The sequence below is a fragment of the Sprattus sprattus genome (genome assembly GCF_963457725.1).
Source record: "Sprattus sprattus genome assembly, chromosome: 14".
Classification (NCBI taxonomy): domain Eukaryota; kingdom Metazoa; phylum Chordata; class Actinopteri; order Clupeiformes; family Clupeidae; genus Sprattus; species Sprattus sprattus.
In genome coordinates this window covers 5,023,883-5,034,048 of record NC_137912.1, presented here as the reverse complement: position 1 = coordinate 5,034,048, position 10,166 = coordinate 5,023,883, and the positions used below count along the sequence as shown (strand labels likewise).

General features: G+C 43.4%; 1 protein-coding gene across 1 annotated transcript in view; it reads left to right on the top strand.

Moving 5' to 3' along the window:
- Positions 1 to 1,720: 1,720 nt before the first annotated feature.
- Positions 1,721 to 10,166, top strand: part of ccdc87 (coiled-coil domain containing 87) — a gene marked incomplete at both ends in the record, with an annotated part of 13,617 nt that continues 5,171 nt past the window's right edge. The window contains 11 exon segments of the mRNA XM_080851355.1: positions 1,721 to 1,910; positions 2,012 to 2,154; positions 2,822 to 3,072; positions 4,337 to 4,556; positions 4,903 to 5,008; positions 5,128 to 5,207; positions 6,099 to 6,256; positions 7,006 to 7,126; positions 7,688 to 7,891; positions 8,481 to 8,597; positions 8,754 to 8,857. Coding sequence (XP_080707481.1) covers positions 1,721 to 1,910; positions 2,012 to 2,154; positions 2,822 to 3,072; positions 4,337 to 4,556; positions 4,903 to 5,008; positions 5,128 to 5,207; positions 6,099 to 6,256; positions 7,006 to 7,126; positions 7,688 to 7,891; positions 8,481 to 8,597; positions 8,754 to 8,857 — 1,694 coding nt within the window.

Sequence of the window (10,166 nt, the reverse complement as noted above, 5' to 3'; positions counted from 1 at the left end):
CTATAAAACAAACACATGTGATATGGTCAGATAACTAAGGCCATTTGAGCGCCTAACTAATAGTGGACAATGCAAGGCTACCTTTCCATTCGGGATGTCAGTGGGCGGTGTGCGGCCAAACTTAACAAGATACTACAGTTTAAGTGGCACAATTAAGGCCGAAATTGTAAGATTGGCCTAGCCTACTCTATGGCCCTATCTTTCAATATTTTTTTTATGTCAGACTCAAAGTACAATGAAATGAGGCTCCTTCTCGTAAGTGGGAGGAGGCAGGCTACTGATTCAATGCGCAGCACACACAAGAGAAATTGGAGGCGCCCGGAGAGGAGAATTGCGCCTCTCAAACGCGAATACAATCACGCACGCTGCCGAATACTGGCAGCAGTGCAGTTCTTGGTCCACAACTTTGTTTGACTTTCTATTAATTTAGGCTATTTAGAATTGATGCAGTTTTTTTGCTCTGAAAGTTGGCTATCATAAAAGTTATTTGTTATCATCGCGATGCAAATGCCATGTGTGTAATATTCTGAATTATTACACGGCTCTTCTTAATGCTGTAGAATGCTCCATTCACTTGAATGGGGGCTTCCCAACGTTCTGCGGTCAACTATTTTCCGATAACTGACCGTTGCTATGGACTTAATGACCGCTGTCAAGGAAAGTGGCCTTTTTGCCACTAATTCACGTCTTTCGTAGCACTCCGCAAGTAGTACGGTAACTTATCAATGGAGTTTCAGCGGACGGTTGAGCAGCTGTGTTCTAAAGAATGTTCAACTGTCTTTGAAGTTCAACGTCTTTGGCGAACTATTTCTCTGCTTTTAAACACTACGTACTATAGTAACAAGACACAGGACAAAAGACAGACGGTGTTACGTAATTTGTTTGTTTAAGTAGTAACCGTATAATAAGCGGGATAATGTATAGAACGCCGGTCATTGTCGGGAAAATAAGCCCCTTCAGGGTGAAGCAAAACCCCTCCGCTTCGCGTCGGGGTGCTGTTCGCCCTGTCGGGGCTTATTTTCCCGACAATGACCTGCGTTCTATACATTATCCCTTACTTAAGCTCATAGGTGTGAAATAACTGTTACGATTTGCGGGTGATGTACAGGACTCAAACGCACGACTCAGACAACAGCAGTAGAGTTAAGATTAAAAGTTTTACTTATCCGGGTTCGGTACACAGTAAGGCAGTCCAGAGTAGGCAAACAAATTCAAAAAAGGGCAAAGGCAAAAGAGAAGTCGTTATACAATCCAGAATCGGAATATTTGGCTTTTCGGAACATTGACATGGAGCCTCCAATCTGAGCGCCCTAGAATCTTTGGTCTGACACACATCCAAGGTCAGCTGTGCCCGTATCTAGGCAACGCGCCCTTGAGTTGAAAAACGGAAGTGCAAGGTAAGTTTAGATTTGCAACACGTTCAGCCGAAGCTAACACCGCAATCAACTTGCTGACCTACCGTTGTAAATGTAGCGACATTGTAATTAGTAGAATATGGGAGCACCTAATATGCGTGAAATACTCTCACTCTTTATGCAAAAGTTAGGACCGACTTATTTGAACATATAAACAATGTCTAAGTTTGCCCTAATTGGTAGCCTAGGTGAACTTTAACTTGCCTCAGTCAGTGCTGTGACGCAAACAGAAAATGTAAAAACGCCAAACGCGTTGAAATATAAAAGCAGCACAATTCCCTACTAGATTCTTAATTCTGTGACTAATGGATTGGAAGAAGGAAAGTATGATCGCGCTGAGAAATCCTGGCGGAGGGCTGAAGGAACGCGTTCAGTTCCCCCAGCAACAGGGCGAACTCCTTCCAATGACACAGATGGGGTCCTATGAACGGAACGCACAACAGAGGTATTGGAAAATGTCTCTGTTTTTCCAGCATGATAGCAAGGAAGACCAAGGTGAGGAAGTGTCATGGTACCTTGCTTAAAGTGTATGGGCATAATCAATACTTTCAGGTAGCGGTAGCAACTGTCCTCAGCTTCCTAAACATGTCTTTCAGAGAAAGCATTGGACACAGCAGATTCAGTGCTACAGGGTGCCCGCGACATTCCCTCCTCACTACCTGAGCTCTGTTTTGAAATGCAGCAGAGGATAAAAAAGTGTGCTCTTCTACCCACTTCCCCAGAGGACCAGGAAGCATTAGTGAGTCCTAGACTGTCACAGCGTTAAACTCACCCTCCAACACACACAAATCCATCAAAAGCACATAAAGTATGCCTGGCTTACTGATAGTTTGTCTAATTATAGATGGTTCCAGATGTTTCCTAAACAAAGCAGTAAAGATCAATGGAACGGTCTATACGCAATACCTAAGTTGACAAATGACTTACGAATAATATTACTGTCAAGGCATTTTTTTCAACTAACCAGACTTGGTCTGACAAAGGTTTTTGCCTAATGAAGAATGGTTTGTTGAAACGTGTCACATTTTTTGGTGTAGTTGCAGTGAAGCTAGGAACTTATTGGTCCTAGTTATTTTCATTGTTCTTTTACCAGTATGCATACACACACCACCTGGGGCACACCCCCTTGGCTGGCCACAGTAAGATGGTAGATAGATAGAGAAATACTTTATTAATCCTGTGGGGAAATTCTGGTATCTTGCAGCTCTCTCATATTTGCAATAATTACAAACAATATAAACAGACAATATGATACAATACAAACAAACAATACAATTCAGCTGTGTACAGTGTAGGATGAAGGTTGTAAGGTGTAAAGTGCATAATAATTAAAGTTTAATGGCAGCTGGGACAAAGGACCTCCTATGGTAGTTGGCTGCGGCACTCACCCTCTGTTCTTACCCCAGGAGGCAGTGATGGCGTCCGAGCTGGGGCTGATCTGGCAGGACCTGCGCTCCCCTAAACCGGACGCCACGCTGACCTGGAGCGAGAACCGGGTTCTGCTGCGAGAGACGTTTGAAGAGGTGCTGCGCCTGTGCGAGGAACTCTACCTCAGCTACCTGCACCTGCAGCACAGCCTGAGGCGGCGTGCCGTCTTCACCGACAGCGCCAACCGCAGCCGCCTGGCAGCGCAGATGGCATCCGACTGCACCAGCGTGTGAGTAGTCATGGTGGCGTGGTGTTTAGTCCTGTTGTAACTTTAAGTGTTTTAGTTTAGATTTCATAGATTTCCTGTTAATTATTTGAATAAGGATTTAATTGAAGTTAAGTTAAGCAAAAGGGAATTTATATTGGATGTATTTAAACATGCATAATTGCCTTATCAATGTGATTATTGCTTGTTTTATAATGTTGTTGTTTTGATAATGCAGTAAGTAAGTCTGTCTGTTACTGCAAGTCCTGCTTCCCAGTGGACTGTGTGTCAGCTGTAATAGATCTCTCTTTAGTCCTTGCCAGCTGAACACACCTGTCAGTGACTTAATGTGGTGTGAGTGTGGTGTAAGTGTGGTGTAAGGGTGGTGTAAGTGTGGTGTGAGTGTGGTGTAAGTGTGGTGTAAGTGTGGTGTAAGTGTGGTGTGAGTGTGGTGTTTGTGGTGTAAGTGTGGTCTAAGTGTGGTGTTAGTATGGTGTAAGTGTGGTCTAAGTGTGGTCTAAGTGTGGTGTTAGTGTGATGTAAGTGTGGTGTAAGTGTGGTGTAAGTGTGGTGTAAGTGTGGTGTAAGTGTGGTGTGAGTGTGGTGTAAGTTCAGCTATTTGTGTCAAGGCAGAGAGAGACCTGGCATTGTGATCTGGGTCATTGTCAAGAATCAAGCCATCCCAAACCATCCCAATCCCCTGTGTCACTCACTTTGGGAAGGATGCAGGCTGTCCTTGTGTGTAAATGGGTCGTCGTGGTGTCATGAGTCCAGTAAGTCATGTTAGGCAGACACCTATGCAGACAGAAACTTCACAGTGTGCCCAGGGCCATGACTAAACCCCATTCCCTTCGCAATTATCAATTGTTTTGGTCCTAAACCATGATGTGTTTTGGTATCGAACCATTACATGTTTTGGTCCTAAACCATGACGTGTTTTGGTACTGAACCATGACATGTTTTGATCCTAAACCATGACGTGTTTTGGTTCTAAACCATGACATGTATTGGTTCTAAACCATGACGTGTTTTGGTTCTAAACCATGACATGTATTGGTTCTAAACCATGACATGTATTGGTTCTAAACCATGACGTGTTTTTGTTCGTAAACCATGACGTGTTTTGGTTCTAAACCATGACGTGTATTGGTCCTAAACCATGACATGTTTTGGTACTAAACCATGACGTGTTTTGGTACTTAACCATGACATGTTTTGGTACTAAACCATGACATGTTCGTATGACAGGGCACTCACCTCAGTACTTGCTGGGGATGCTTGTTTCCAGATTGAATGTCCACTCTATTCGGCGAGGCCTTACTACGGGGATCAAAGCTGAACGGAAGGCCAGGACGAGCACTGACACACAGAAGGCTGGAGCCGAACATCAGTGCCAGGCCACAGCCACGTCTACTACTCCAGACAGGCTGATGCTCAGTCTGCCCAAGGGGAAGATACGGCAGCTCTCCAAACAGCACAAAGTTTCCATCCAGAAAGATATTGCAGAGGTGTGTGTGTGTGTGTGTGCGTGTGTTTGTGTGAAGGAGAGCGAGAGAGTGATATTTGTTGGTGCCGTAGTATTTCTTGGGGTTACTGACACTCTTGTTTACCAGGTCTTACAAGCCACAGTCACAATCAGAGAAACATTTGACACTATGGACTGCACTCTAACACTCTACCCTGCAACTATTGATGCACCTCAATATATAGATATATTGCTTTTTTAAATGTACTCAGAGAAATGTATTAATCTATTTATTAATTGTTATTTATTATTATTTAGCTGTGGAAGATAATGTTCACAGCATCCCTAGACTGTGACTGTGGCTCGGCCGTTTTTTTCTATTCCTCTAGATTAATGAGAAAATCGGTGAATTAAATCTGGAGTACGTGTATGAACTTATGCCCTACCGCCTGGATACGATAGGAGACTTCCACAGGAGCCAAGACAAGAAAAAGGGTATGGAAAAAAGATGCATGTCCTTAAAGACAATTATATTACATGTACAGTATGTGTGTGTGTCTGTGTGTGAGTGTGTGTTTGCTCGTCTAACTTTGCTACAATGGCGAATGTGTCAGGTCCAGATGAAGACCTACCCACAGTCCCCACTGAGGATGAAGAGCCCACTGCCTCTGACGGTTTCTTCACCAGACTCAAGGTAAGGACAATGGGCAGCTTACCCTAATCCACCTAGAGTACATAGTCACTACTAATGAGCTCGTCACAGACCCATGCACTCTGTTGTCATGGCTACGGTGATGCTCTGAATCAGGATTTTTCAGGGAATCAATTACAGGCCAATTATGTTACCAAATGGACCAATGGAAATTTGAATTTTGTATTCATAACCACGTCCATGTATGAAAATAGCACCAGTTTATTTCCTCATACTCTAACATACTGTGTAATACTGTCCGTTGCCTCACGTTAGAAGATTTACAGTACATGTTTTCTCTTCAAAAAGGCCTATTTGTACCTAACAGTGATATATAACTATTCCAACCTTACCTAGCTTAGCTATCCTGCTGGATAACCCATTGGTGATACATTCAGAAGACTGATATAGTCCGTCATTCGATATCTTTATACGTAACACATCAACTCCCATAACAATTTGATGCACAGCGTCATGTATGATTAAATGTGCAGTACCAGTCAAAAGTTTGGACACACCTTCTCAAGTTTTTTCTTTACTTTTAACATTTTCTACATGGTAGATAACACTTTTTTTGTTTAGTACATCATTTCATATGTGTTCTTTCATAGTCTAAATGTCTTCAGTATTAATCTACAATGTAGAAAATTATAAAAGAAAAGAAAACACTTCTCCAAAAAATGTAAGGTGTGTCCAAACTTTTGACTGGTACTGTAGGTCAGAGAAATGGTCATCGTATTGTCCACGCTGAACGTCATGTATGCACATAAGCTGGCATTCTCTTTGGGTGAAAGGGTCTGTTTGAGATACTTTATTATGTAAACTCACATCTGGAATTGCTAATTACCATAATTAAATTAAATGTAGGTCAGAGAAATTGGTCATCTGTTTCAGCGGTGTGCGTCCATGCCGGAGCTGAGCAGAGACACCCTGCTGGACGAGCTAGAGATAGAGGCCCCTCCCCCGTGCCCCCGGTCGCCGCTGGTGCTGCTGGCCACCAGGAGACCAGTCGTCCAGGAACAGACCCTCAGCCCGGCCGACGACCTCAAGAGGTCACGCTCATACGCACGCCACCTGATCTTTACCCTTTGACCTGAGATCATGCAGAGGATTGTTAAAGTTCAAAGTACTTTATTGTCATTGTCAAAAAGACGAGACAGTAGAGGCAGCAACAGACAGCTATAAAAACGTAGGATGCTGTGAACATTATTTAAAAAAAGCAATATATCTATATATTGAGGTGCATCAATAGTTGCAGGGTAGAGTGTTAGAGTGCAGTCCATAGTGTCAAATGTATCTCTCTGCCAACTAGGACATGGTGGTAACTTCAACACTTTCCCGAACTCGTCATTACTCAAGGAGAGTACTTGATAAAACATACTGTTAAAGTGTATCTGTATGCACATTAGCTGTCATTCTCTTTGGGTGAAAGGGTCTGCTTAAGATACTTTATTATGTAAACACACGTAAATATTCTCACAGTGAGAGAAGGGGATTCCTTGACTGGTCCAAGGAGTAGACGCATTTTAATGCAGCCATCTTGAATTGCTAATTAACATAATCACTCATTACCTATTCCAGAAGGTTAGAGTCCACGACTAAGTCCATAAAGTTAATGATTGTGCAAAAGCTGGCAAATACTTTAACTCTTGTAATTGGTTTTGTGTGTGTGTGTGTGTGTGTGTGTGTGTGTGTGTGTGTGTGTGTGTGTGTGTGTGTGTGTGTGTGTGTGTGTGTGTGTGTGTGTGTGTGTGTGTGTGTGTGTGTGTGTGTGTGTGTGTGTGTGTGTGTGTGTGTGCAGATTGCTTCAGGATGATTCTTCGCTAGAAAACGCAGACCCTGATGTAGACATCCCTCCTTTGATCAAAGCGCGGTCCTACAAGAGCTCCGTTAAGCTGCAGAGGCTTCAGGCGATCCTACAGGCAGGAGTCTTCACACTCTTCACACACACAGTCTTCACACACACACTCTTCACACACACACTCTTCACACACACACACTCTTCACACACTTCACACTCTTCACACACACTTCACACACTTCACACTCTTCACACACTTCACACTCTTCACACACACACACTTCACACACACACTCTTCACACACTTCACACTCTTCACACATTCATTCATTCATTAAATCACAGCAAGTTTCATCCAATCAAATTCCATTGTCATTAATTTACAACAAGTTTCATCATACCAAATTCCATTATCATTAAATTGCAGAGAACCATCATACATTCTCATACCTACAAGATCAATGATATCTAGATGCAACAACCAGTAGTCAATAGCTGCACATTAATTCAGGGTACATGGTTTGCGGTCTTAGGGTCACAAGATGACAGCCAAACCTATTGATGAAAGACATAATGTATATTTTGCCTTTATGTAATTTGCTACAGATAATAGCTAATTGCAAATGTTTGGCAAAAGGTATCACATAAATACTGTGTACTGAAGAGCCTCTGTGTTCTTCAGAGACTGACGGAGAAGAGGGAGTGCCTGGCCAACATCAGGGAGCCCCTGAAGAGGCCAGAGCACCCCCAGGCTGAGGTGGTCAGCGTGCCCATCTCGTCCCAGGCCACCGCCCGCCTGGCCGCACCCCGAGTCTCTGACAGGGTGGAGACGGAAAAGATCCACATCACCGTGTTCCCACCGGTCTACAACGACGTTAACAGAGAGGTAGGATGCACGCTGACATACACACAGTGAGCTAGATTGATTAACTTAGTTTCAGTTCTTCGCCGAACAGGGCCCAGACATGGAGTTGCATTCTGAGTGTGAGCGCATTGTTTTCTTTATTGAGTTAACGACTCACTTTGATGATGTGATCGAGGAAGCCTTTGAAAGGAAGAAGCTAAAGTATGCAAAGCTAGTTTCGGGAGTGAGGAGGCGAGCTTGGCAAGCAGAGACAAGACCAGTAGAGATAGGGGTTAAAGGCTTTGTAGCTAAATCAACCACATTGCTTCTGTTGTTTTCTTGGCTTTCGAGGATGGTCACTCACAGGAGTTTATAAAGGTGTGGTCTGAGGCTGCTGAAAAAGCAAGCCAGTGGTTATGGCTGAGGCGCTTACAGAATTAACTGGAGACTTGAATTAACTTGTGTTTTGTGAAAAGGCCTACTGGCGCAAGATGTTCTGGAAGTTGGCATACTGGCATACTTTGGCACTCTCTCTCTCTCACACTCATACTGACACGATACAGAAACTCTGAACCCTGGTCATCAACATCATTGTCACTGCTTCACCTACCCTTCCCTGTTTCTGCCTCAGATTGAGGCTTCGTCGGTGAAGTGGATGGACCGCAATCTCTTTGACGGCGCTGAAATAAAGGAGCTTTGTAAAACGTTGTCCAAGTTCCTGATGAACCAGTACCTCAGCTTTGAAGATGTAAGATACAGCATGTCTTGTCCAAATGCTTTTTCAGTTTATTTTCTCATTATGGAGTAGTTCAGTAATGTTTACTGTGAGAACAGTTCAGCTATATTTCCTCATAATAATAATAATAATAAAACTTTATTTATATCATGCCTGATTCTTCTGCAGGATCCTCTGATTGAGCCATGTGTGACCCAGTTCAAACTTAACACGAGGAAAAAGATTCCCATTCGCCTCATGAACGCTGCATTAAAGAACAGCATCTCAAGCAGGTCAGTGCCAGCATCCCTCACCTTCACTCTCCCTTCTCTTTGTGGCTCACGCAGTATAACATTCTCTCCAGATGAAAAAAGAGGGATTCAAAACATGATCTGCTCCTGGAGGGCGAAGGGTATATGCCATCTTCAGAGTATATGCCACCTCCAGAGTATATGCCATCTCCAGAGTATATGCCATCTCCAGAGTATATGCCATCTCCAGAGTATATGCCATCTCCAGAGTATATGCCACCTCCAGAGTATATGCCACCTCCAGAGTATATGCCATCTCCAGAGTATATGCCATCTCCAGAGTATATGCCTTCTCCAGCTATCTCCAGAGTATATGCCACCTCCAGAGTATATGCCATCTCCATAGTATATGCCACCTCCAGCATAAATGCCATCTCCAGAGTATATGCCATCTCCAGTGTATATGCCACCTCCAGCATAAATGCCATCTCCAGTGTATATGCCATCTCCAGCATAAATGCCACCTCCAGCATAAATGCCATCTCCAGAGTATATGCCATCTCTAGAGTATATGCCATCTCTAGAGTATATTCCATCTCTAGAGTATATGCCATCTCCAGAGTATATGCCACCTCCAGAGTATTTGCTTATTATAGATGCAATGGGCAGTGTTGAGTCATATGAAAGCAACAGACAAACAGACTAACATTGAAATTGAAAACATGTATCCTAAAAGACATCCTAAGCATCTGTTTTTGGCAGTGTTTGGCATTGACACACTCTTTGTCAAGCTATCAAGTCATTTTAAAGGATGGTTTATGTTAGTCAACTCTTGTTAAAAATGCTAGTTATTGTGGATTGAACTACACTGTTTTTAGGGTAGGTAGAACATCTGCTTATTGTATCTTTCAACCCCGAGTTCCACTCTAGCACATTTAAAGTGTCCTGTCTCTCTCTATAACACCCTAAATGGCCCATGATGCATCTGTGCGTGTGCTGGCCTCTGATTGGTCCATGATGCATCTCTGTGTGTGCTGGCCTCTGACTGGCCCATGATTCATCTCTGTGTGTGCTGGCCTCTGATTGGCCCATGATTCATCTCTGTGTGCGCTGGCCTCTGATTGGCCCATGAAATGCAAACCTGCTTGCAGTTCCCCGGACAAAAATGACTAGAATAGGAGATCGTGCCTTCTCCTCGCTGGGGCCACGACTTTGGAACAAGCTCCCGGAAAACATTAGGGCCTTAGATTCCCTCACTGCTTTTAAAGCACACCTCAAATCCCATGTATTTATATCTGCCTTCACCTAAAGTCCTGGTTTCTGTTTTCATTTATTTTCTGTGTTGTTTTTA